Raw genomic sequence first — 26744 nt, 5'->3', positions numbered from 1 at the left:
CCACAGCTGCAGCTGGAATCCTGGGAGGTGTTCCGTTCCTATCGTGGCCTCCGGGCTAGCAAGAGCTGGGCAGGAAGGGCTGCCCCCCCCCCCCCCCCCCCACAGGGCAGAGCAACTGAAAGAATCTTCTTCCTCAAACCCCGGCAATCCTGAACTCTTTCTACAGCCCTGGAATCCTTCTCTCCCCTCCAAACGAATAGACAGGCTCCTCACCTGGGCTTGACCCCCGACCTCCGCCCAGGCTGAGACCTACGAGAAGGGGAGCCCTTCCCCGGTCTGGAGGGGCCTGGCCTCAGGGCCGTGGGAGGGTGGGAGATGGTGGATCCGTCTGGCTAAGTGCGGGCTGACCCTGAGGGGCAGACCAAGCCAGAGAAGGTATCTCGGTCATTGCCAAAGGGAGCTATTTCTTGGACGGGGAAATGCTAACGGCTTGCTTACTTGGGCCCCTTACTCACAGGGTTCCCTTTTCCAGAGGCCCCCCACAGTGCACACCCGGGGCGGGGGTCCCCAGTCTGGCCCCCAGCCTGGATAGACACAAGGGAGAGGAAGCTGAGAGCCGGGATGGGGCCGGTGAAGGCAGGGAGGAGAAGGGGCCTGGCTCCTGTCGCTCAGAACTGGGAGGCGCTGCTGGGGTCGCACTGCAGCAGGCGCACGATGGACGGGTCGCTTTTGGCCCCGCGGATGAACTCCTCCAGCGACAGCTTGCCTGCGGGGCGAGGGGAGCCGTGCTGGGGAGAAGGCTGCGGCAAGCGAGGGGAGGGGGCGCGGGAGCGGGAAGCAGGGAGCGCCGCCCGCCCGCCCCGTCCACCCGCCGGGCCCGCCCCTCACCGTCGTTGTTTGTGTCCATTTGGCGGAAGATTTTCTCAGTCCTCTTTTCCGGGGTCGATTCGTCCTCCGGCATCTTCATCACGGACGAAACCATTTTATAGATGGCCTGGGGACGGAGGAGAGGCGGGAAGTGAGGAAAGCCGCGGGGCCGCCGCCGGAGATCGGCCCCGGCTCGCTCCCGCCCGCCGCCCGCGGTGGAGGCGGGTCACCGAGGCTAGGGCGCCGGGAGTTCGGGAAGGAGGGTCTGGGAATCTTCCGGAAGAGGGGGCTATCGGAGCGGGCACTGCGGCTCCCTTGGAGGACTAGGTGGAAAGGGTCGCTGGCACAGGGCTGCGGGAACAAAGACGCCGCAGCCCGAGAGCTCTGAGTGAGCACCAAGAATTGCGGGGTGCAAGGAGTCAGGAGAGATGTCAGACAACCTGGAGGCCCAGAGCGAGGGACCTAGAACGCAGGGCTTAGGCGCCGTACCTGGGCGCAAGTTTGAGGGTAAGTACCGGGTTAGCGAGGTCGCTCAGGAACCGCCAGCACTCGGCTGCGGAAAGGGAGTGCGGGGCCCAGCGGGTGGCCGTGGACTGCGGTGCCGTCTGTGGCCAGCAGGGGGCGCAGGACTGCGTAGAGGCAGCTGGGGCCCAGAGGGGCGGGGAAGGTTATGCAAATGAATGCAAATGAGCATCTGCCAACAGGCAGGGACAGCCTGAGCTCTGCTGGGCCGAGGGCGGCAGCTGCCACGTGCAAGAGCTCCCGAGGCGACGCGAAGGAGGGTTTTTGTGCTAAATGTACAGAGCACAGAGTGCGTGGCCTGTGGCATGGGCTGGATTCTGCGCCCCAGAGCTCAAGCACCCGGCTTTTGCCTCAGTCTTCCAGACTGACACGTCCTCCAAAAAGCTTCCCTTCTTCTCCCATCCCATGAATTCCTCTGCCTCAGGTTCAGTTTCTGCCTCCACGCTGCTCTTTTCTGGCCTTTTTCCTTTGTGTCTGTCCCCACACTGCTTCTTAAAGCTCTTTCCAAATACAAATCTCCACTACCATGTCCTCAGTCCAGCAGGCCACCCCCTTGCTTCCCTCACACACACAGGCCTCCCTCCAAGACCGTGAAGCACCCAGCTCCTGGTTGCTGCCCCGTGCTGCTTCTGCTGCTTCCCACTTCTTAGGGTTCAGATTACACCATGCTCTCCTAGCGAGTCCTCTGACCCAGGCTGAGTTGGGGCATATGTATCCAAAAAGCCTCCTTTTCCTTTGAGGACACTTCTCAGGAGTAACTGTGCCTTGGTTGGATTGTTCCTAGTTCTCACCATACAGATAAGAACCACTGGCATTGAGTTAGTGTCCAGATCCTCTGTACCTAATGCAGTGCCTGGCACCTGACTGGCACTCCCCTGTTTAGACACCGTCCACACCTCCTACTGCCCTTTGTACCAAGTCCAAACCATTTGGCCTTTGGCATTCAAGACACTTCACATTCTACCTGCTGCTGACCTCTGTATCATCAGGTCTCCCCTAGAGGGGTAATTCTGCCACAGCTGAACACCCCTGAGCTTTTGAGATTCCCCATCACATTTGGACTCCGCCTAGAATAATGATACCTACCATTTATTAGGCAACCACTACATGCAAGGTCCTTTACCTTCATTATTCACAAACTCCACAATAGCCCTGAAAAACAATAATCATCTCTTTTCCAGATAAGAAACCAAGGTTTGAGGAAGGAATAGAAGGCAGGGACCAAATTCGATTTGAACCTGCCACCTCTTAGCTGCTGGGAGGATACTTGGGCAGTCTGGAATGGTGATGAGCAGCAGGAGCTTTGAAGTAAGATGGACCTAAAGTGGTTACTTATTTGTCGTGTAGCCTTGAAAAAGCACTTAACCTTTGTGAGCCTCAGTTTCCATCTGTAAAATGGGATTAATTGCATCTCCTTCATTAGGATTGCCCAGAGGATTAAATGAGACAAAGCAATCAGAAGAGTAGCTGGCTTGAGTAAGTGGTCACTAAATAGCAGCTTGCATGATATTCATCATTCATCCACCATGTCATCGGGTTTTCCCCTGTCCCTCAGTTCCCTGGGAGCCTAGATGTCATTTTTATAATCCTGTCACTAAGCTGGTTCATGTGGTGAGCACATTGATTTCTCCTACCAGATTGGGATCCCCCCCCCCCAAGAGGAACAGTCTCTTCCCTCCCATCGTGCCCATCATCTGGCACCAGACTGAATCCTGAGAAGGACTGAGCAGTGACTTAGAGAGTAACCACTCCCTGTGTGACAGTTCTTCTTCTGGATCTCCTAATGAATTGGAGTTGCTGCTCATAGTTTCACTGGAGCCTCTTTGTCATTAATCAGGCACCAGGGTTTGAAGAGCTCTGTCTGCACCCACCACCTGGGGTCTCTGGGCTGCCCTAAAGGAAGCTAGGGCCTAGAAAGCAGAGGCCAGCCAGAAAGCCCTAATGCACTGGTGCGGCAGATCGGAAAGACTTAGATTTACCCGCACACACCAGCGTGACCACACTAAGTAGAAGAACATGAATTCCCAATGGATTGGCTCTTTTCTAGCTGATTCCTCAGTGATTCTCCACTATTCTACCTACTTTGATCCTTCCATCAGGAACCCAAGCAGAAACTGGTCCACATGGAGGAAATAGGTCTCAACTGCACAACACCTCCCAAGGCAGCCACTCTGCTCCAGCTACAGAGCACAGAGCCAGACAGGTAGTAAGAGAAGTCAAGGTCCATCCAGGCAGATAAGTTGGGAAGGGGAATGGTTCACGGAGCTGAGGAACCAGAGGGAAAGGGTTCAGAGAAGCACAAGGAAAGGATACAAGAGATTGTGCAAGTCTGGGCCACAGCATGACTCCAGGCATCTCAGAGACATTAAAAAGGCCACTTTTGACAAGAGCAGAGGATGTGCAGATCCCAAAAAAAAAAAAAAAATGATTGACAGTCCCTAACATTTACTGAGTACTGAATATATGCGGGGCCCTGCGCTAGAACCACCATCCCAAATTATCCCTGCCGAAGCCCGGGAAACAGGGGCTTGATACCCCACACACCCTACAAGCGAGGAAAGCTGGGGGAAAGTGGGCAAAGAAGTGGATAGGTAAAACAGAACCAGAGCCCTGACGCCTTTGGTGCTGGGCTGAGCAGGTGGGTGCTAACACGGATGAAGCTAACACGTATCACACTCACAAATTTGTACTAAGAGAGGGCATTCATATCAGATCCTTAAATCTCTTGAGGTCAGCATCACTGCCCCATGTTACAGATGAACAACTTAAGAGTTACAGCCAACTCCAGAACTGGAAGCCAGATCTTCTGGCGAGGAGCCCAGATCCCTCACAAAAGGCAGCTCTGGGTGGTGGCCAGCCTGAGCTTGACTTCACTTATGTACTGTGTGAATTTAGGCAAATCTCTCTACCACTCTGAGCCTCATGGGATTGTAGTGAGGATGCACTTAGCACAAGGATATAAGCACCTCACTCAGTACTGTGCCCTTGGTGGCCCCTCTATCAATTAGTTGGAAAGTGGCCAGGTATCCAACTAGAATGTGACTGTTGGAATCAGGTGCTCACTCAGGCTGTGTGGACTTGAGAAAATGCCTCGACCTCTCTACGCATGTTTCCTCCTTGAGTAAATGGGATCAATAAAACATAACTGAAATGTCAAGTCACGAAACACAAAGAAAGGCTGAGGAACCACTCCAGACTGAAATGGGAGGTATCATCCTAGACCAGGTCCAAAAAAGGCTATAGAGAACATTATGGAGACAGTTGGCAAAATTGGAATATGGTCCGTCAATTAGATAATAGCATCGTTTCTATATTAAATGTCCTGAGTTGGATAATCATATTATGGGTTATGTAAGAGAATGTCCTTATTCTTAGGAAATACATAGGGGTAAGGGTCAGCATTCAAAACAAGAAAGCATTGCATGCATGTAAAAAAATATTAAAAATATTAATATATTAATATTAAAATATTAATGTAAAAAATATTAATTGATGAATCTGGGCCCCAGGGACTTGGGAGTTTTCTCAGTGTTTCTTTAAATCAGCAATTAATTATTTCCTATGAAAGAACTCCGTCAATGGGATCATAAGAATAGCACCTGTCACCACTTGCCTACCAGCTCTGTTGAGAAGCTAGGAAGGGGTGGCGGGCGCAAGCCGCCTGGACTGGCGTTCCCAGCCTGGGCCCACCTGCACGATCTCCAGCATCTCCTCCCGGCTGATGTAGCCGTTGCCATCCAGGTCGTACATGCTGAAGGCCCACATGAGCTTCTGCTCCAGGCGGCCCCTCGAGGTCACGCTCAGCGCAATGATGAACTCCCGGAAGTCGATGGTGCCGTCGCTGTTGGTGTCGAAGGTGCGGAAGACATGCTCGGCGAACTTGGAGGCGTCGCCGTAGGGAAAGAAGTTGGCATAGATCTTCTTGAACTCGTCCACGTTGAGGATTCCCGTGGGGCAGTCCTTGAGGAAGCCCTTGTACCACTCCTGCAGCTCCAGCTCGGAGAACTCCGTGTTCTCCCGCAGGTCCTGCAGCATCTCCGGCCGCAGCTTGCTGTTCTGCTTGCCCATGGCCGAAGAGCCAAGTCCCACCTGGGTCCCCAAGGGGCAGAGAGGAGTGGTCAGGACCTCCTGGTCACCTGTGACCCTTCCAGAAGGGCCCCCAGACACCAGCCACCTCAACCCCTCCTTTGGCCCAGCAAGAGAGAGGAACTGGTCCAAGGTCACACAGCCTGCACCCAAGCATGTGGCCTCTGTGACATGCTCTCACCGTTTCCCCAGACCTTACACTTCTCTGGGAACAGAGCTGGAGAGGGAGGAAGGGAGAAGGGCTCGTATTTACACAGATGCTTCTGGTTGCCTTCAAGAGGGCACATCTTTCCACCCTCCCAAGGGGAAGTCAGGATGTGCCCCGTTTTTCAGATGAGAAGGCAGATTTCATTGAAGGGAGGTCACGTGTTTCAGGTCACAGCCATGACACAACAGGTCCACCTCCTAGAGCTGCCCAGGGAGGTGCAGAAGGACCTCTGGTCCTCCCTCCTATCCTCTGCCCCCTCTTCACCTACCACATGCCTTCCCACCAAAAAATACACCTGTAGCCCAGACACGACCCTCCACTCTCTCCTACAGGTGTGCCTACAAGAGGCAGCACGGGATAGGCGTTAATCTGGCCTCCCAGGCAGATCACCTGCGTTTGAATCCCAGCTTTGCCTCTTACCAGCTATATGACCTTGGTCAATTCCTTAAACCCTGTGCCTCATTTAAAATGGGGGGTAATAATAGCACTTACCTCATGGGATTGTTGGAGGGGATTAAATTACTTAATACACAGGAAACATTTAAAACCATGCCTGCATAGACAGGTGCTACATAAGTGTTAGATAAATAAAAATGATTTATATTACTAGGTGCCACAAAAGCATGCACAATAATATGCAAATGAATGTGCATTAACACGTATTCTGCTACACCGCTCACCACAGCCTGGGTCCCATGCCACTCACACACCAGCCCACACCACCGTGGTCATCATGCCACCACACACAGCATTCCCCCTGTTCCACAACTCACACGCACTGACACACAGCACCACGCACACCTCCTATACCCTGTGCATCAACACACCAGCCCACGACCCCACATGTCTCACACATGCCATCACACGCCAACTCGAATGCCGGCACCTCTCACATGGCCAGCTGCACGTGGGACCTTCAGGCACCCTTGTCATTTTTCTTTATTTTTCCAGGGATGCTGCCAGGTCCCAGGAGAGGGAGCTGCCGCCCTTCCCAGGGGCCCCCTTTTCCAAAGAGACCCCGACCCATCCAACCTCCCCCAGCATTCACCTTTCAGCTTCTACTGGTCCCCCCAGGGCAGGGGTTTTGAAGATGAGGCCGAGGGGAAGGCAATGGAGAGGAGACAGACAGCTCTGGACAGGGGTGTGTGCAGGTGCCCCGCTCCCCCTGAACTTGGGCATGAGAGTGAGACAGGGCGAGGGAGGTTCCTCGTGTGTTCATATGCACAAAGCTCTGTGCACATGTGGGCGGGTGCATGTGTGAGAATACATGTGCTCATGCATCATGCATGTGTGCCCTGTGTTCTGCATTGCATTTATCTCCTGGTGTGCTTCCACCCATATCTGTGCATGTGCATTATATATGTGCATGTGACCAGGTATGCACCTGTCACAATGTGAAGCGAGTGTGCCTGTGTGGCCATTTAGGGAGACCTGTGTGTGTCTTCAGCAGTGTGTCACATCTATGTTTCTGTAAGTTGGTAGCCCTTCTTTTCTAGATCAGCCTCTTCTGCCCCAAGCTGAGGACCCACAAAACAAATATGTGGGAAGGGACTGAGGAAATGCGCAGGGCTGAGCAGGGGAGTGTGTCCCTTACTCCCCTCTGAAGGTCCAAGGAACTGGGTCACCCAGGCGGGGGCAGAGAGATGCTCTGGGCAGGAGAGCTCCTCCAGTGTCCCCTCCTCCCTGCCACCCTCGGAGCTGCCCCTCCCAGTTGGAAGAAGATTCCGTTGTCCCTTCAAACACCCCCAGTTCCCCGAATGGGAAGAACCTCGCAGCTCGACCTGAGAAACCCACCCGGGGTCTCCCCTACAAACCTCCCCGCCGCTCTGGCCCTGAGATCGCGTCTCAATCCTTGCGGCACTCGGGCTCCTGACCCCTCCTGGAGGGGGCGCTCCCGGGCGGCCGAAACCCTACTCCTCCGGGCTGGCCGCTCGGCCGTCAGGACCCTGGAGAGCGCCGCGTGTTTCCCGGGGATCCCCGCTTTCTGCGCCCCAGGTGGAGGAATCCCAGGAGGCGCGGACAGTCGCGGGGCTGCGGAGCTCTGGACGTGGCCCCTGCTCCGAGGATCCCTCCCGCATCCCCGGGGCCCGGCCGGAGCGCCCCCACTCACCCAGCGACGCCGAGACACCGACTGCGCAGGGAAGGCGGCGCTGCTGCGGCGCGCGGCGGCAGAGGCGGCCGGAGGGGCGGGCGGGACTGCGAGGGAGACGCCCCGCAGCGCTCGCCCGGAGCCCCTCCCCTGGGGGGTCCCCTCCAGCCCCGAGTGGGGGGAGCGGTGCGCTAGGCTCCGCCCCCGCCCCGAGAGGGAAGGGGACGCCCCCACCGCCGGGGTCCCCCTCTCGAAGGAGCACCCCGCCGGGGGAGGAGAACCCGAGCCCCCATCTCAGCATCTGGACTCAGGGAGCCTGAATGGAGGGGAGGGTCAGTGCCGAGAGACCTCTTTCCTAAGCAAGGGACAATCCTCGGCCGCGCCACCACCTTCTTTCCGCATGCCTACCTGGGCGCCGGGCCGCACGTCGCTCCGAGGGCGGAATCCGAATCCTGGGCGGTTCGATAGGCACCCTCCCTGCCTCCTCGCCTCAACTCCAGAACCAACCGAACTAGGGGCTCTTCGGGGAGCGGGGAGCTCCCATTCCTTCAGTCCTGAGGTCTTAGGGGGGTTAGGCACGCCCCCTGCCCACCTCCACCTTACAGAGCCCGCCCCCACTCCTGCCTACCACTCTCGATCTCATCCCCCACCCCCTCTCAGAATTAATCCCACCTCCCAACAGCGATGCAGCGTACACTCCAGCCTCTGCCGGTGCAGGCTTGCGACCGGTGAGGATAGGAGCCGTCTCCAGATCTGAGGTTCTGAGATGCAGAGGCCCTGGCCACGCGTTGGACAGTTCCTCTGCAGAGTTGCTGACCACCTTACAGCTCCTCCTGCCGGTATGGGGGCTGCATTCTCCTTCCTCTGGTCTTGAAAACAATTCCCACATCCTGTGCTTAAATTTTGTCCTTTTCCATCTCTAGAATATGATCTTTGACCTGCACTTTACAGATGAGGAAACTGAGGGTCGGTGGGGGTTAAATGGGTTAAATATTCCCAGTGTCTCACAGTGGAGGGCTTGGGCTTGAATCTACATGCCCTCATGCATTCATCCTACAAATTTTAATCGAGACCTAGTTCTGCATCCAGCACTGTTCTAGGCAGTGAGGTTACAGGTGTGGACAAGAAATGACAGTCACAAGATAAGTCAAGTGATTTGGGACAAGGCTGGGAGGGTGGCAGATCAGGAGCTGTGGGATCCATGTCGAAGCCTTTAGATTGTATTACAGATGAAGTGGTAAGTCCTTGGAACTTTGAGCACAGTAAGAGAGTCTGATTTCATGTCCACAGCTCACTTGGGCCATTATGTCAACAATGGATGTTAAGGAATGGGAGGCAAGGGTAGGAGCATTTCAGAGTGAGAGATGACCAGGGTGGCAGAGGCGAGTCTGGTTTCTGGACCTCCTTGGGAGGTGGAGCTGACAGCCCTTGCCACCTACCTAGACAGCTCTTCCTAGTCAAATTCTCTCAGTGCCTGCAGCTCAGACCCTCCAACTCCCCAGGGCTCAGACCAAAGTTCCCCATCTAGACCAAGCCTCCCAGGCCATCAGAATGTAGCCTTAGTCCCTCCTGCTTGGGGGTGAGTGGGGAGGTCTCCACCAGAAGAGCTAGGGAGTCGGACTGGGGTGGGGGGACAGCTGGACCCTCCGGAACACTGGCTGCATTACATGCCTTGGCTCTGTTGTTGGGACCCCCAGTGGAGGCGTGAGAGACACCAGACGCTCGTGGGTGGTTCCCAGCTGCCTCCTGTATGAGGACCTGGGGGTGGGGAGCAAAGAGCTGCTCAGTCCCCACCCTAAGCCACTCCAATGACAACCTCCCTCACCTCTCGGTGGGCCAGAAGGGCCTGACATACCAAGGACAGGGAGAGGGGCCTACTCTGCAGTCACCCCTTTAGCCTTTTCTTCCCCCATGGCTCCTTCCTCTCTCTCCTGCCTGCAGTTGGAATCTTCCCAGCATGGTCTAATCCTCCTCTCCATCCTGGGTTTTGGGGGGTCTCAGTTTACCCCCATTTCCTGCCTCCTCCAGACTAACTCCTTGGCTCTGCTGATGCCACTGCTTTTCTTCTCTGTGAGAGTGACTAGGGAGCCTGCCCTCAGGACCTTCCATCTGCATCCGGTCTCCCCAGTAGATGGGGGCTTCTGAAGGTAGGACCATGTCTTCTCTTCACCCTGGGCACTTCACTCCCTTTGTTCCTGCATCTAGAATGAGTAGGGTCCCTGCGGAGGCAGAGCTCAGGCCCTGGTGGCTCTGCTGGTTCTATCTCCCAGGCACCTCTACCCTCCCAGGGGCCCAAGAAGAAATGGGAGACCACCCTTAGCCAAAAGAGAAGCTGGTGTTTCCCCACACTGCACATTTGCCCTAGGGCCAAGACTCGTGCCTTGAGGCAAAGCTCAGAAAAGAGGGCCAGAGGGGCTGCAAGTCAGGAGGCCTGGGTGCTTCATTTCTGGATGGCCTGGAGCAAGTCTCTTCCCCTTTCTGAGCAGAGAGGCTAGACAGGTGACATGAGCAGAGATGGCCGAGGCAACCGTGACCCTGGAGCCCGCAGGTTTGCTTTTTTGAAAGCCAGCTTGGCAGAGGGAGTGTCCTTGTTTGTAATGCCCAGTCCCTTCCCACCTAAGACTGAGGGACCCAGAAGGGAGGGACAGCAGTTTAGAGCAGAAGTGCAGGTACGTGACTGAGAGGACAGAGCAGCAGGCAGGGTCCCCTGGTGAGCGAGCAAGTCTAGGATCTGAGAAGTGAGGCAAGTGGCGAGAGAACAGGGGCAGCTGCCCGCTCTCCCAGCAAGACAGGCCAACTTCCGGGATGCGGAGGAGCACGCGGGGCACAGGACCTCATAGCTCTACAATGTGCTCTATATGGGCCACCCCATTTCGCCCTCAGTGATTCTGACAGTGTACAGATGTGGAGACTGAGGCCCAGAGAAGTGAAGTCCCACCTGAGGTGCTGCAGTAAGAAAGTGGCAGTGTCAGAAATTCAAACCCGGCTCTCCGTGACTCAGAAGCCCAGACCCTTCCTGGAAGCCTCTCTATGAAGTGGGTGGAGCTGGCCCCTCCCCAGCCCCCTCCGAGGCCCAGCCCACCCCCATTCGGGTGCCTCTTGGGTCCCAAACGGTTTGGAAAATCCTGATGGGAGCAGATGGTGGGGACAGATGGAGGGAAAAGCATCTCGAGGCGGAATTACACAAACAAACATTGATAAAGTGATTAAAACCTCAAGCCACCCCTTTCCAAAAAGCCCTGCCCACCCAGCTTGGAGCACGAGGACTGTGAAGTGGGGGCCAGGGGTCTCCGGATGCCCTGCCTCTCGCCGCACCCATCCCAGCTTCTGCTTGCCTCCCTCTCCGCCAGGGACCACCCCCGGACCAGAGCCCAGGGTGGCAGAGCTGCCAGGAGCACAGCCCGGGAGGGGGCGGGGCAGGCCTGGCTGTTCCCAAGGGAGGTGGCCATGAGGAGCAGAATGGCAGGGGAGGGAAGAAAATGTCCTGAGAGCTGGAATGGCAGACCTGAAGCCAGGGCAGTTGGGTGGGGAGATCCTGGGGGCCGGGGGCCTGGGGCCTCTGGAGAGGCCTCGCTTTCCCTGGGGGCACTCAGAGGGTTGTCGTGCCTGTCCAGGTCACACTACCCCGCTGCTGCCCCACAGAGCAGGGCTGGGCCTGCACCTCCGTTCTTCCATGTGTAAGTGGAGATAACAGCGCTGCCCTGGGAGGGAAGCCGTTAGCCTGGGGAAGAGGATGCCTATAAAGAGCCTGTGCTGCACCTGCACATAGTCAGCAACATAGGCAGTGTTGGCTGGCAGGACGCCTGCAGCTCTGGGCTGCTGATAGGGAAGTCCTGGTGTTGGAGAGCACCCTTTGGGGAGCAGAGATTTGGGTTTGAAGAACCTGCTGGCCATGCCCCTGTGGCTGCTGGGCTCTGCAGCAGGTGGGGTGGGGAACAGGCTGCAATACTCCTACTCCTAGGTAAAGGCAGCTGAGCCCAGAGTCAGGGACTCCCTCAGTAGAGAAAGTCTGCTTCTTAGCTGGCTCCTCAGACTTGGGTTCAAATCCTCACATGGCCCTTTTCCAGCTTTGGCAAAGTTGGCAAAAACAACCTCTCTGACCTTCTGGTTCCTTCTCTGTAAAACCTGCATTTCCAGCTGTTTCCTGGACATGCTCCCAGGAGCCCGCAGACACCCGCGACTCAAGACAGCCAATAGCCAACTCATCACCCCCCCCACCCCCCGCAGCCTGCCTTGCCCCCGGGTCCCCTCCAACCACAGCTGGAGCCGCCCGGATCCAGGACCTGCTCCTCCTCCTCACCTCTGCACCTGCCCCTTCCCAGTCCAGACCCTACCACCAGAGGAGACCTCAGCCCAGCCTCGCCTCCCCTCTGCCCTGAACTCGTGGTCAGATCTGCCTTCTATTTCTGCTCTGGCCTCCTCACAGGTCCCCTGCTGGGATCAGTTTCTCTAAATCTGATTATCTTCCTCTCTGCTTAATAACCTTCCATGGCTCCCCACTGCCTACCAGAGTAAAGAGAAATCTGAGGCTCCCTAATAACATTGCCCACTGCGCCATTCGCCCTCCACCTTCTCCACCCTGTAACTCTCCACCAGCCCGGCACCTCCTGGACAAAATGACCGTGGTCCCAGCCCTAACCTCTCCACGTGAGACTGAATCTAGACAGGGGTGGGAGAAGTGACTCTGTCAGCTAGGGTCGCATCCTGGCCAACCCTTGCCCAGCACAATAATTGTTCTTTCCTATACTGGGGGAAGCAACTTTTAGCTGGAAGGGTCCCAGGGGTGGGCCAGAGAGGGATAGTCACTTGCCTGAGGTAACCCAGCCAGGCTGGCCCTTTGGCCTCATACCTATGAATATTCTGATCTCCCTCCCACAGTTCACGTCTGGGGCGTTCCATCTCTCAGCTCCTCTTGGTTTATCTCACCTATCTCAAACTTTGGGGTCACTGAAAAGGCAAGAGTCACTTCTCAGAAGCGGAGTGTGGCAGGAAGCTGAATTAGCACTTGCAACTTGTCGGAATGCATCACAATATGCACAAAGGACATTTGAGACTTGAGTCAAAGTCTAAAGTGCAAGATTTTAAAGGGAACATTCTTCCTAAACTGGGTCCACCTAGGTGGCCCAGGCTGACTCTCCTTCACAATCCCAAAAATGTGCTGGCAATGACCAACTGCCTCTGAGGCATGGCCATGGGCTGAGGGACTGCTCATGTCGGGTAGGGCTGGGCCCAGAGTTTGGGGGTGCAGACATGGCTCCACAACTGTCCATCTGTGCCTCCCAGAGTCTGAGTTCCTTGTGAATTGGCTTCTTTCCAGAGCTGTGAGGAGCCCACAGACACTGTAGAAGGTGGTGCTCTTGAAAGAAGCTGCTGGGTGATACTTCAGGGCTCTGGATTCATACTAAGACAGCCTAGAGGGCAGTGCCCCCAGAGACAGGAAGGTCACACTCCATCCAGTTCTAAGCATCTGAAGTCACTTGCTATTTCCTCCATTACATAAAAGAGGAAACTGAGGCCCAAAAGGACCACGGTCCCTGCCAGAGAATGTGCTTGGAATCAGGCCAGAGCTGAGGTGGGCTGCAGCTCCATCTCTGAGCTCTTTGCAGTGTGCCCAGCTGCCTTGGAGGAGCAAGGGCTTCCCAGAGGGCCCAGGGTACCCAGAGCCCCGGAACCCACTCCCAGAGGCCTATCCCAGGGGACTCCCAATCTGTCTCTCTTCCTGGGAAGACCAGGCCAGCTCTCATTCTAGCACCTCGGGTTCTCCCAAGACTGGGGATTGCCTCAGTGTTTCCATGGTAACAGTGAACAGAGGGGCCTTCTGAATCATTGCAGGGATACCGCAGCAATACCTGCAAGTATGCATGTGCCCTGGGAATCTTTGGGCACATGCACACAAGCACCCTGTACCCTTGCACACACATGCACACCCAATGCTTGTGTGTGCACACCCTTGCTCCTTGTGAATACATGTGCATACCGATGCACATGCAGGCACATGCAAGATGCTCCAGCCCTGGCCCACTAGCCCACAGGTGTGTCAGGACATCTCCGTGCCTAACCTGACCCACTCCCAGAGCCACCCTGGCCTCTCAGGGGCAGAGGTCTTGGCGAAATGAGGAGCTTCAACTTTATAATAACACCCACTGCAATGTTTACAGTTGCTTGCCATGTGTCAGGGATTGCATTTTCCTATTCCCACGAAGCATCTCCTACTGTCCTCGCAATGCCACTCTGCAGCAGGTGCCAAATGAGGAAACAGGCTCAGAGAGGTGGAGTGATTTGACTAAGGTCACACAGTAGAGATGGGCCACGACAAGGTTTGAGCCCAGGACTTTTTGGCTCCAAGCCTTAGGCTCTTGGATCACTGGATCACTGGATCCCCTGATGCCAGACCCACAGGCCCTCGCCTGGCACACATGGGCGGGTATGTCTTGCAGAAGTGGGACCAGAGCTGGGGCCTCACGACCAGAATAGCAGGGTTTCTGGGCTTTTCACTTTGGATCATCAGATTCCCTATCAGGTGCCCAGCCTTTCCCAGGATGGAGGAATAAGGAGAAGACCAGAGGGTCAAAGGGACTTTCCTTCCACTGATTTCCTCTTAGGAGGCAAAAAAGGACCTTTAAACAGCAAAAAAACGAGACCCTCTGAGAATCTGTAAGAGAAGTCACGTGGGTGCACAGATCAGCTCTCTTCCTCAGTAAAGGCAGGAATCCAGCTGCCAGGATCTGACTCGTGGACAGTGCCGTGGCAGCAAGATGCAGCTCTGCCCGGCTGCTGAGTCTGTGGAGCTGACCTTGGGAGCTGGCCTCCTGCGTGGGGGCCTGCGCAAAGGCAAAACAGGAGGCAGGGCAGCTCTACCAGCTGGGGTTCCACCTCCTGGGGGTCTTCCTGCTCGGTCCAACGCTGACTTCCCTCAGCCAAGATGGACGCCCTCTGCTGGCAGCATCCTGTCTCTGCAAAGCCATGTTCTGTCAGGGTGAGGTCTTCAGGGTACCTACCTCTGGGGATGTGGGGGACCCTTGAGCCTCAGACCCCACTTGGGATCACCCCCACTTTGCCAAGGAAAACGAGGCCTGAGGTCAACAGCCAGTAAGGGACTGAGCTAAAAAGTGAGGCTAAGGGCCTTTGTCCTCTCCCTGTTAGGAAAGGAATCTTATCCTAGGGGGCCCTACTTCCTGTCACCACCCTGCCACTCAGAGCCCCAGAAAATGAGCTCCACCACTCATGAGAGATCTGGGTGACTATGGTGTGTGTAGCCTTGGCAAAGCCAAGGTCAGGGGTCTGAGGTGTGGAGCTGCCACAGGCTGGCTTTGTGATATTGGGCACGATTCTCAACCTCGCTGAGTGTTGTCAGATGGGCACTTTCCTTTGTAGACTAAAGAACTGAAGAGGTTGAGGAGGTCTCCTTTCCCTAATTAGAAGGCCCCAACCCTCCACCTCCTCCTTCCTTTCCTTCTTATTCCTCTCCACCCACCCACCCACCATCACCTCCACCACCCTGTGGTGTGGATACTATTATTATCTTTTCAAAAGAAGGCACTGGAGGATCAGAAAGGTGGAGTTACTGGCATCACCCAGCCAGGTGTTCCTGGTCTCAGAATCTGGACTTTGGAAAGCAGATCCTGCCCTGATTCTCCTGCTCCCCCGTCTCACTCCTGTGAGTGTCCCAGATCTTCCATCAACTTTTCTCCCTGCCTCTTGTGACCACCTAGGCCACGATCCCATCATTTCTGCCCCGACAACAGCAGCAGCCTCCTTGCCTCCTCACGGGTCACCTGCCTGCCCCGCTTTTCTGCAGTCTGGTTGGCGCACACGCAGGTAAAGTGGGACTGTGGGAACGGGAATCCATCACACCAAGGTTCTCCTTTTGAAGGCTTCCCTGGCCTGTGGATCACTGCGTGCTCTCCCACAGCCCTGCAGCCCCGTGCTGCCCAGGTCCAGCTGCTCTCCTTTTCCATCTTGCTCACCAAGCGCCAGCCGCTCTGACTTTTTTGCTTCCCAAACACAACAGCTTGCTGCTGCCTTGCGCTCGCTTTGCATTGGCTGCCCCTGCCTTCTGGGAAGCTCTACCTGCCTCCTCTCCTGCAGGCCTCTGTTCAGACAGCCTCCTCTCAACCACACCACTGACCCTTATCCCATCCAGCCGTCTCCACCACAGTCCTCCGTGTCTCTCATAGCACCTCACTCTGAAGATACTCGGTCATGTCATGAGTTTACCTGTTTAGGGCTTGTCTCCACTGGAATGGGAGGCCCAGGGGAACTCATCTTATTCACCTCTGTGTCCCCAGGACCCAACTTAGGGCCTGGCACTTAGGAGGTGCTCATATTTGTTGAATAAAAAATACCCTGCTAGCCCCAAGTTCTCTTGTAAACTCAGAATGATCTTTTAATCATTATATTCCAAAGCAATCTCCTGACATTTTTCCTGATTTTTCCTGTGATTCGGGGCAGGGTATGTGTCTCAGGGGCGCCCTGGACATAGATCATGACCATTCCGGGTTCTTAAGAGGAGCCTTTGCCAGGTGTGGTGGAGCATATCTACAACCCAGCTACTTGGGAGGCTGAGGCGGGTGGGAAAGGGTGTCACAAGTTCGAGGTCAGCCTCAGCAACTAATGTCAAAATAAAATATAAAAAAGATTGGGGATGTAGCTCAATGGTAGAGTGCCATGTTCGATCCCAGCACTGCAAAACACAAAACAAAGCGAAGAGGAGGGCCTGCCTGTTCTAGATGGCTACCTGGATCTGGCTTGGACACCTGCAGTCTGAGTGACGTGCTATGACTCCAGACAGCTCTTAACACCTACAGGGTTCCAAATGCTAGTGGCTCCATCAGATGCCAATGTATAAGTGACCAGCCAGCCCCCTAGGAGGTATCTGTGAAGTTCTCCAAATGGAGGTCTGTGAGTGTAGCTCAGGAGGCCCACCCAGATCCCCATACATGTGCTCATTCCTTCTTTCACTGCTGTATTTAAGACAGAACCTGGCACATAATAGGTGCTCAGTAGATCCATGCTGGAAGAATTAACTCACTCCATACAAGCAATATTTACTGAGCACCTACTGTGTTAGGTCTTGCGTTAAGAAATGGAAGAGAGATGGTGTAGATAAAGCAACTGGGGCTGAAAGCCCCCTTCCAGGATCACCAGGATGCCTCTAAATCCTCCCAACACAGCTCCCACTGGCTGCCAGGCTCCAGGCCGAGGGCTCCACCCAGAATTGAGGTGTTGCCCAATAACCCAGTGCCCCATAAGACCTTGGATGGCTACACCCCTCAGCTACAACTCCCCCAATCCTCCCCGTCCTCCACACCCTCTCCTCCAGCCTCCTTTCCACCTCCCTCTCAAACCCTCAGACACTGCCATCTCCCCCCTCCCAATGCCCTACATCTGCTTGGGGTTTTACCAGGAGAAGCCAGCAGATGGTGCTGAGGCACCCCTTTTTCTAGTGCTGGACCAGAGGCTGGACCCCACCAGGACCCTCTCCCTCCCTCCTTTCTCCCCAGCAGGGACAGGAGTGGATTCTGTGACCTTTCCTTCCTGCTGGCTCCTGTGATGGAGAAATGAGGAGGCTCCAGTTGCTCCTGCAGGCCCACTGGCTGGCTGGGGGGAGGAGAGGGGGTCCCTCGGGGCCAAGCTGCAGCTGGTGGGGCGGGGCAGGCAGGGCAGGGCAGGCAGCAACTGCTAAGATAGAAAGAGAGAAAGAGAGAAAGGAAAGAGAAGGTGCTCTGGCTCCCAGCTTCTATCCCAAACAGGTCGAGTTCCCAGCTGAGGCTTGTCCCCAAGATAAGAGGTATGTATGAAGAAGCAGATGGGGCTGGGAGGGGGCCTGGGGTATGGAGGGGCTGGGCAGTAAGATTCTATAGCTCAGGGAGAACCCATGAGCCCCCTCCTGTCTCACCCCTTCCAAAATGACCAGGTAGAAACTTGGGGAGCAAGGGAAGGAGTCCTGGGGTGGACATTCGGAGGGGAGCTTGCTGTTCTTGAGTCCCTGTGTGAATTTGCACCAAGCTCTTCCATCTCTGTGCTTCAGTTTCTTAATCTAAAACTGGGAGGGTTGGAGAAAGACCCTGAAGACCTTCTGTGGGATAACTGTACAAGGAGTCCCCTTTCCAAAGAAGGTAGCTCTTCCAGGGCCTCTGGAAAACTCCCAAGATAGAGTAGAAATTTGATAGCGGGGGTAAGGGGCTTGTTTGGACAGATGGGTAGCCCCTCCATGTCAGGGGTCCTGGGACACTGGTTCATATCTTATTTCTCTGATTGGGTCTTGAGGTGGAGAATGTCACAGGGTTGAGGCAGGGGGCATCTCTAGCTGCCTGGTACTCCAGAGGTCCTCTTATTAGGGAGAAGGTCATGAGTGCAGGACAAGGACACCTCTTTACCCCTAAGATCAGAAAAGGAGTGGGTTTGCCAGGAGGGTGTGCCGTGGCAGAAGCAGGCATATCGATGCTCACAGGGTTGTGAAGCAAGGGTCATCCAAGTCCTTTCATTAGCTGTGGCTACGTCTCCAAAGCCCTCTGCACTTTAAAGCCATTAGCTCAATCACTGCTCACACATTTAGTCAGGCCAAATGGTGTGGGGAGCCAGCCTGGACCTGCCCCACCCCACCTCCACCCACTGCTCTTGAAGAGAGATTGTTCCAGATTGTTTTCTGACTGGGAAGGCCCTGCCACAGTAAGCTTCTCAAGTCTCAGGGATCCTGGGGTATTACTCTGAAGTCAGTCTGGAGTGGGGGACAGTTGAGTAAAGCCCAGCTTTAGGAATCAGAGCAGCCTGGGTTCAAATTCTGACTGCTGTGGATCCTTGCAGGAGTCGAATAGCCTGTTCAACCTGAAGTCTCCACCTGTGCAAAAGGCACACAATAGAGTACGACCTTATGGAGCTTCAGTGAGACTAAGCACCCAAATGCAAGTAAAGCCCAGGGTGGTGTCTGGCACCTAGCAGATGCTCATTATTGCTCAGTGGGGACATAAAAAAAAAGAAAAGGACAGGTCTGAGGTCCCCCAGCTAGACTAGACCTCCAATGAGCCAGAGTACTGCCTTCTGGGCCCCACGGTAAACACTTCGCACTTGGTGGGTGCACCCCAGTACCTACTTAGCACTCTGTGGTCACCCCTGTCCCTACCATGAGTACTCCCCTCTGGGGGGAAGCTAAGGATGGGAACCCCCAGGCCACTTTGGGGTGGGGTGAAGGCAAAAAGGAACATTTCAGTGGGGGCAAGGATGGGGGGCCAGGTCAGATCTGGGCCGGGGCTGACCACCGTGGGGACACTGGGAACCCTGCTGCTCCAGTACAGCGAGAGAGAATGAGCCACCGGGCCGCTAGTCCGCTAAGTCCCTGGTGCGCCGACAGAGGGGGACGCGGGGGCAGCAGTCGGGGCGCCCTCGGCCCTCACCCCGCCCCCGCGCCTCTCCCCGCAGCGGGGGCGCCCCGCCCCCCGGGCGCCCGACGTGGACGCGGCCGCCGCCGCCGCCGCCGCCGCCGCGCGGGAGTCGCTGTCCGCGGAGCCGACATGCAGGCGGCGCGGGGCGGCGCGGGGCGGCCGGGCCGGGCGGGCCGCGGGCCAGAGCGCGAGCGCGAGCGGCCGCCGGACACCGGAGCCGCGTCCCCCTGCGCCGCCCCGGGCCCGCCGGCCGGAGGAGCCGCTATGCACCCGGGGCCGCCGAGCGCCTGGCCGCCCCGCGCCGCGCTCCGCCTGTGGCTGGGCTGCGTCTGCTTCGCGCTGGTGCAGGCGGGTAAGGGGGCCCCGGGCGGGGGCCGGCGGGCAGGGCGGCGGGGCAGCCTCCTCTCCAGGTCCTGCCACCTGGGAGTCCACGGTTCCCTTCCTGCTCCCGAGGGACCTCCTGACTCACCTGCTCACTGCTCCCTAACCCGACCCCAGCGCTTCCCTACCTTGTGACCCCCAGACTTGTCCTTCGGCCTCCAAACCCTGCCCATCACCTCAGCCCTGGGTTTCCAGAGTCTTGTGGTCCCCCATACCTTACTCCCATGCCCTGATCCCAGGTCTTTGCCTCAGGTTCCGCTTTTCTGGCCCAGGGAGCAGCTGAGGACACCAGTCCTCCCAGTTTGGGCCTCCTTCCCTGTCCTCAAAGACCTCTCAGAGCCCCACAGGACAACTCCACACATTGGTTGTGCAGGAGAACATGTGAAGGGAATGGGGACTGGCACCTGGGGGTGCAGGGTGGGTGGGGGTGGCCCCCAAGCCTGGTGCAGTGTCTGGCCCTGCCCCTGGGGCCCAGCCTCTCCTGACAGGTCTCTGTCCCTTCTGGTTGCGGCTCCCTCTGCCCATCTATCTCTCCATGGCTCAGTGCTCTTTTGCTCTGCGGTCTCTGTCTGTTTCTAACCTTCCACTTGTCTGCTCTCTGTTGTTCTGTGTCTGCCGCCACCTGTCTGTGTCCTTCTGTCCCCTCCATCTCCATGTCTGGCCTACCCCTGGGTCTCAAGTCCATTCCTCTGTGGGGTGAGGGGTTACTGCTCAGGCCAATGTCTTCCCCTTGCAGTGTCTGCCTCTTGGGAGACAACTTGTGTGACTCCACTCCCCTCTTCTGGAAGGTTCTTCCTGACCTGACCCCCATTCCCCAACATTCTCCCTCTTTCTCTCTTGACTGATAACCCATCATCCTCTGCCCACACCTAGAAAGCCTGGCCCTGTCCTCTTGTCTCTTCACTGAGGGACTCACCCTGAGTACCTGGTATTCTCCAGCTCCCTCCCTACTGCCAGTCCCTTGGGGTTGTTGGAGTGTAGAGACGAGACTCATGAAGACCCCTTCCCAAGTTGCATTTGGACCAGTTCATCACAATTCTGAGAGTTTCCTCCATTACCCCTTCCTCCCATCCCAGGATTCAGTCCATCCAGTTCTTCTCAACCTCTGGGTCTTTCTCCTTCCCTCAAGGTCACTCACTTGACAGTGCAGGACTGTAGAAAGAGCACTGGACTGGGAGTCCTTTTGGTTGCTTTTCATCAAACTAATCTTCAGCTTCCGCGACCCTCGTCATTTACATCCCCTCCATGCCTGTTCCCCAGACTTTAACCGTCCATGCATTCAATCTGACCCTGGTCCATTACTTTTATATGTGGGTCCCTAGGGTCAGCAGAGGCTTTCGTCCTATACACAAAGGGCCCGGGACCTCTTCCTTTCCCCATGGCATGGCCTTCCCCAGGATTCCCCTTCTCCCTTGTGAAACAGTGGGGCTGGGCATCACAAGCAGGGGACGCTCAGGATCAAGTGCCTCCCTGCCCTGCAGACAGCCCCTCAGCCCCAGTGAACGTCACCGTCCGGCACCTCAAAGCCAACTCTGCAGTTGTCAGCTGGGATGTCCTGGAAGATGAGGTTGTCATCGGGTTTGCCATCTCTCAGCAGGTAACACTTGATGGTCCTTGGGAGGGAAGGACACATCAAGATAATGAATACTGGAAATGGAGGGTGGTGGGGTCAAGAAATAGAAAGGAAAAGGAATACAAAGGCAAGAGACTGGCAATGAGTTGCACATATGGTTTAAAATTGGGGCCCCTGAAGGAAAATTGTTCGTGGAGAAGGGTTCAGGAGCTTTCAGTTGGGACATGGGAATTCAGAGCATGGATCTGAGCTTAGAACCACCAGTATTTAGGACCTGGCTCCAATTTTCACTAGACGTGAGGCCTTGGGCAATTTCCCTAATCTCTCTGAACCTGTTTCCTTAAATGTATAATGGAGATAACATTACCTGAAGCGAGGGGATGATTGTGTTAGCTATAGGCTTTGTCACTACTGGGAGGTAGACAGAAACAAAGTTGGTGTCTGGGCATTGACAGATGTCCGGGGCTCACTTTTGCAGAAGAAGGATGTGCGGATGCTGCGCTTCATCCAGGAAGTGAACACTACCACTCGCTCCTGTGCCCTTTGGGATCTGGAGGAAGATACCGAGTACATCGTGCATGTGCAGGCCATCTCCATTCAGGGCCAGAGCCCGGCTAGTGAGCCCGTGCTCTTCAAGACCCCACGAGAGGCTGAGAAGATGGCCTCCAAGAACAAAGGCAGGCCTGGGGCATGCTGGAGGAGCAGGGTGGGAGCAACTGGGGCCAGAGCAGTAGGTAGTATGAGGAAAGCACCCTCTCCCCGGTCCCCTTCTTGTCCCCGCCAAGCAGCCTTCAAGAGGGAGAAGGTTCACTCACTCTAGTTCTCCAGAACAGTAGTCATATAAACTCTCACCTTTGGATAAAGTCTTTTTGCTGCCAACTCAATCAGACATCAGTGTCTCCAGATCTCTTTGTGTTAGGTGTGTAGGCGTCTAAAAACATAAGCACTTATTGTCAAGGTCTTGGCCCTAGAGAACTTGACTCCCTAGACTGGGGGAGGAAGGAGCTCCAGACTAGTGTCTCTTTCTCCACAGATGAGGTGACCATGAAAGAGATGGGGAGGAACCAACAGCTGAGGACGGGCGAGGTGCTGATCATCGTTGTGGTCCTGTTCATGTGGGCAGGTGGGTCAGGCCTCCACGCCTTTCTTTTTCTCTCACAAAATCAAGGGTAAGGGACTTGGAGATATCTAAGAGAAGAGGTAAAAAGTTTCTTGAGATAGCCTAGGATAGCTCTGGGGGCCAAATCTGACCCCTTCTCTAATCCACTCACCAAAAACAGCGTATTACTAGCTGCCTTCTAGGATTATATGGGGTACTTGCCTTTCCCCTCCCTCATAATTGACTTTGCCTCCTGAGGTGGACACATCCACAGCTCCTATATCTTTTGGGAATGGTTGTAGCCTCTCATTCCTCTTCTGGGTTGCTTTAGGCCTGGGCAGCCTAGAGAGGAACTGTTCAGTTTACAGCTTGAGACCATGTCCTCACCTGCCCCTTTCTAGGCCCAGCTCTAAGCCTACCACTGTGGAAACTCCCCCATCCACCCATTGAATGGCCTTCTGCCCTCATGCTACTGCAGCACTGTTCTGCCTTCTAGCCCTCCTTCTGTTGGGCTCATGGCTGTCTCTTCCCCACCCCATGCTGGTCTGTGAGCTCCCTAAGGGTAAAGTTCAAGTGTCATTCATCTTTGAAATCAACTCAGCTGGCATTTGACTGACTAACCACTCCATTCCAAAGAGTAGTGTTACAGTCATGACCAAGATGGACCCTGTTCTTGCAAGGAACTCGGTCTAGGAGAACCAGGCCCAAGCTTAACTATAATTCAGTGTGTAATGAGTGCTACAGTAATACCAAGTATGGGAGCAGAGGAGAGGGAATTAATTCTGGAGCTAGGCATAAGAAATCAAGACGAAAACAGAGCAGAGATAACATGGGATTTGAACTTTGAAGGAAGAATAGGTGTTCACCAGGCAGCCAGAGAGGAAGAGAGTTCTGGGCACGGTGTGGTCAACAAACAAATTAAGCTCAGCCTGGCCCACTGTGGCTCTGATCTAGGAGAGAAGGAAGAGTGTGGGGGAGTAAAGCTCAGTGAGTCTGTGGAGTCTTCTGAGAAATCTGAACACCATGCTAAAGCCTGATTAGCACGGTGGTTGAGAGGGCATGCTCTGTTGAGAAAGCATTCTGGAAAAAAATGTTCCTCAGGCACGTAGAAAACAGGCACTTGGGGAAAAAAGCAGGAAAAACAAAGTGTTGTACAAAAGAGGAGGTTTGCTTATAGCACATTATTAGACTTGGCACCAACAGTATTTACATAATCATAACACCATAAACATAGTGAATTAACCCAGAATTGTGGTGTAATTCTTTTAGGAGATGGAGAAGGAAGTAAAGGGAGTTAGGCTTTATCTACTATGATGAGAAGTCAACAGATATCTAAAATAGATCAGGAAATAACATTATAAATACAGAGGTGAAAGTGGGGAAAACATCTCGAATTGGAGTAGGTTGCCTTAATACTATCCTTCAAAAACTAGTGTTCACATATTACTGACTTGATAAAACTAGACGTTTAACAGGCCCTGGAGTTCATCTCCCAGCTGCACCATGGTGTGCTAATAATAGGCACCCTTTGAGCTTGAAGGATTGAGTGAAGTCGCGTATGCCCACAGCACAGGGCCAGGCCCATGCTCAACAAAGGCTGTTATTGTTTTGTTTTCCCCTAAAGGAAAAGGGAGCTTGTCAGAGGTTTACAGGAAGGGAGGGGAGGAGACATGATCAGGTACATGCTGTAGGAAGATGGCCGAACAGCAGTGGAAAGGATGGCTGACGAGAGGACGGGTGGAAACAGAAGCCGGAGGCTGCAGCAGTGGAGCAGGGGAGGCCATCTGGAAAGATGTCGCCAAGCCCTGGTGAGAATGAAGCAGGCCTGGCAAGTAATCAGCCCTGGCCTCTGACTGCTCTTGCTTGTCCTCCCCAGGTGTCATCGCCCTCTTCTGCCGCCAGTATGATATTATTAAGGACAATGAACCCAATAACAACAAAGAAAAAACTAAGAGTGCGTCAGAAACCAGCACACCAGAGCACCAGGGCGGGGGTCTCCTCCGAAGCAAGGTGAGGGCAAGACCTGGGCTAGGAGGGTGGCTCCATGCCATGTGCACTGGTAGTCCCTGGACTGCAAAAGGGGTCAGCTCAGGGCCTGGCATAGCTACAGCTGGGCCGAGTCAAGCTTGGCTACTGCCTGTGTGACACGGGACAATGCAAATTGATTTTGGATCCTCTCCTTTTGCAGGGTGCCAGGGGCCAGTGGTGATTAAAAGGAAAGAAAAAAAAAAGAAAAGAAAAGGTGGTGTGGGGGTGGAATCTTTGGTTGGTGTGGGGTCTTAAGGGTAGGAGTGCTGGACCATTTCCGTTCCTGCCATGCTGTGTGCTTGGGCAGGTGCTTCACTCTACTTTCATTTCCTCTTCCGTAAAACAGATATGAAACCTTTTCAGTGCTTGCTCTGAGCAGCTCAGAAGAAAGACATTAGAGAATGTGAAAGGATCTCATGGTTCTGACGATGATTATCCAACAAACATCTGGCCCTCTCTGCATCTTCTTCCTCCATCTCCTTGTGTCCTCGGGCTTACTGTCCTCTCTCTTGGCTTCTCTCTTTCTGGCACCTTTTCCTGAAGCCTCTTATTAACTCCCATCTTCAGAAGCACCTCAACAATGTCCGTGGCTGAGGCTGTGCCCAGAGGCAGATCTGCAGGATGTGAGAACCAGTCAGGATGACTCTGCTGAGGGTAGACTGGTACCAGGGCTCTAGGCCCAGGACTTGGTCTTGGCCCTTCAGCTGAGTAAGTTTGAAAAGGCAGAGAAACAAGACTTACAGGCAGGGCTGCTCTTTTCTTTCCACAAGGGACAAGAGCCTGACTTTTAGGCTGCAACCCTGCTGCTCCATTCCTCCTGTCCTCTCTGTTTCCCGCCTTTCAAGAAGTCTATTCAATCAGTTTTGGCCGCTTCTCTCATTTTTTCCCTCCCAGTTTCCAAACAAGTCCTCAGTGAACATCATCGAAGCATGACTGCCTGTCTGCAGGGAGAAGAATTTCATTTTTCTTCTCTGCTGGTACCTGAGTCCTGGGCACAGGGAGAGAGCTGACTGTGGCAAGGGAGGAGGCCCAGCTAGCTGCAGTTCTCCCTCTTCCCCATCTTAGTCTGATGACAGAGGCTGAATTGCAAACCCAAATTCTGCAAAAAAAATAATAATAATAAAAATAATAATAAATAAATAACAAGCCACAAAACTAAAAGGCCTGGCCCCATCCTGGAAAAGGAAAAACTGCATGAGATATAGCCTTCTGCCTCCTCTCCTCTCCTGGACTGGCTTCCTCTTTGAGAAAACGCACAAAACTGGGAGATGACAAGTACCAAGACTGACTCAAGCTGTGTCTTTCAGACTGAGGCACATCAGGGAAGCCATAGGGCTGCCATCAAGCCTTTTCTGGATCCAGCCATCAAGGAATTGTTTGTGGTGTGATGCACACCCTTTTGAGTATGTAAGAAGTCACCTGTTAGGTCTCTTTTGGAAAACAAAGTTGGAGGGTACCACTCCAGAGGGCAGAGGTTTCTCCCAAGGCTTGAGCTGGTTTGCCTGCATCCTGTTTTCTTTGACCCTTCCTTTGATGGTAAGATCATCAGCTGGGAGCTGAAGAAGACCTGGAAGGCACTTACTGGCCCTGTTTTTTTAGCAAGCATCCCTTGGAAGCTTCAGCAGTATTGGCTTGGACAACTGAAAAAGCACATCCACATCCTGCATCCTGGGGGCTGCTGAGCCACCCACTCTATAAGAGTGTTAGCTGCTGGAAGACAGGCATGAGCCATTCACCACAGACAGGAAGAGCAGCCTGGCTGTCACTACTGGCCTCTGGGGTCTTCATACCTTGCCATCTCATCCAAGGTTCTGTGAAAGTTACCCAGGGTCCTCATGTCCTTCCCTAGAGCCTGAGTGGTGTAAGGTGACAGGTCTCTCCACTGCCCCTTACTGGTTAAAAAAAAAAAAAAAAAAAATGGTGCTTGATGAGGGAATGCAGACTCTTCCCTGGGACTGACATATTACGGCTGCCAAATGCCTGCATAGGAAGAGGTGAACTGTGCATCTTCCACTGATGGCCAAGGAGGGGAGTGTGGAAGGTTGTGCCTAGCACAAGCCTGACACACAGGAAGCACTCAGTAAATATATATTGCACTGAATGGTAAGAGCACTGGCCCCACAAGCCAGAGAGCTGAAAGCCATCACCCAATGACTACCCCTTCCTTCTGGTCTACACGAGCTCTCAAGGCTGGGTCAGCCAGCACTCTGCTTTGGAGTGTGGCAGCACAGGAGTGGAGAGACAGGAGAAAAGGGCAGATGTCAGCAACACTAAGGGCTTCCTCATGGGAGGGCATGGGGCTCCACTCATCGTCTTGTGACTTCCATCCCTGTTGAGTGGGGAGCAAGGCTCCTTAAGGGAGAGGTCCTTACCTCTGATCCAGTTAGAGCAATAACCACTTTTTAAATGTAAAATAAAAAGACAAATGAAAAGGCACATCCTTGTCTTCTGGTAAATGCCCAAATGTTGCCCTCTTTTTCTGGCAATTGGCAGCAAGTCAGGATGTGTGGAGGAGGGAATCAGTTCTCTCTTCCATTTTGGCCTGCAGCTTCTTAGGGACATGCCTGCCA

General features: G+C 54.6%; 2 protein-coding genes across 6 annotated transcripts; one reads left to right on the top strand and one right to left on the bottom strand.

The window, feature by feature from the left end:
* Positions 1-82: 82 nt before the first annotated feature.
* Positions 83-20790, bottom strand: HPCA (hippocalcin). Of its 4 annotated transcripts, XM_079152348.1 has the most exons (5): positions 14506-15155; positions 12639-14329; positions 5020-5418; positions 829-934; positions 83-706 (listed from the first exon to the last, which is right to left on the bottom strand). In XM_079152348.1, the coding sequence occupies exons 3-5, from the start codon at positions 5395-5397 to the stop codon at positions 609-611; spliced, it is 582 nt and encodes a 193-aa protein (XP_079008474.1). In that variant the 5' UTR covers positions 5398-5418; positions 12639-14329; positions 14506-15155; the 3' UTR covers positions 83-608. The 4 variants fall into 4 exon arrangements, with proteins under 4 accessions (XP_079008474.1, XP_079008473.1, XP_079008476.1 ...); XM_079152347.1 differs by lacking the exons at positions 12639-14329; positions 14506-15155 and adding an exon at positions 19603-20790; XM_079152350.1 differs by lacking the exons at positions 12639-14329; positions 14506-15155 and adding an exon at positions 8121-8273.
* On the top strand, positions 19177-26610 carry FNDC5 (fibronectin type III domain containing 5). 2 transcript variants are annotated; one of them, XM_079152307.1, is made up of 6 exons: positions 19177-19445; positions 20956-21071; positions 21526-21724; positions 22081-22170; positions 24023-24156; positions 25069-26610. In XM_079152307.1, the coding sequence occupies exons 1-6, from the start codon at positions 19223-19225 to the stop codon at positions 25105-25107; spliced, it is 801 nt and encodes a 266-aa protein (XP_079008433.1). In that variant the 5' UTR covers positions 19177-19222; the 3' UTR covers positions 25108-26610. The 2 variants fall into 2 exon arrangements, with proteins under 2 accessions (XP_079008433.1, XP_079008434.1); XM_079152308.1 differs by having other exon boundaries at positions 19180-19445; positions 24521-26610.
* The last annotated feature ends 134 nt before the right edge of the window (positions 26611-26744 follow it).

This window comes from Sciurus vulgaris, assembly GCF_902686455.1.
Source record: "Sciurus vulgaris genome assembly, chromosome: 1".
Lineage (NCBI taxonomy): Eukaryota > Metazoa > Chordata > Mammalia > Rodentia > Sciuridae > Sciurus > Sciurus vulgaris.
Note: the sequence above shows the minus strand (reverse complement) of the source record. Positions and strands in the feature narration are given on the sequence as shown.

Coding starts and splice junctions, on each gene's coding strand:
- FNDC5 (XM_079152307.1), top strand. CDS start 19,223: ATGCAGGCGGCGCGGGGCGGCGCGGGGCGGCCGGGCCGGGCGGGCCGC. Junction 21,072..21,525: donor GGTTTGCCATCTCTCAGCAG/GTAACACTTGAT, acceptor TCACTTTTGCAG/AAGAAGGATGTGCGGATGCT. Junction 21,725..22,080: donor GATGGCCTCCAAGAACAAAG/GCAGGCCTGGGG, acceptor CTTTCTCCACAG/ATGAGGTGACCATGAAAGAG.
- HPCA (XM_079152347.1), bottom strand. CDS start 19,647: ATGGGCAGGGTTTGGAGGCCGAAGGACAAGTCTGGGGGTCACAAG. Junction 5,419..19,602: donor ACAAGTCTGGGGGTCACAAG/GTAGGGAAGCGC, acceptor TTGGGGACCCAG/GTGGGACTTGGCTCTTCGGC. Junction 935..5,019: donor AGATGCTGGAGATCGTGCAG/GTGGGCCCAGGC, acceptor CTCCGTCCCCAG/GCCATCTATAAAATGGTTTC.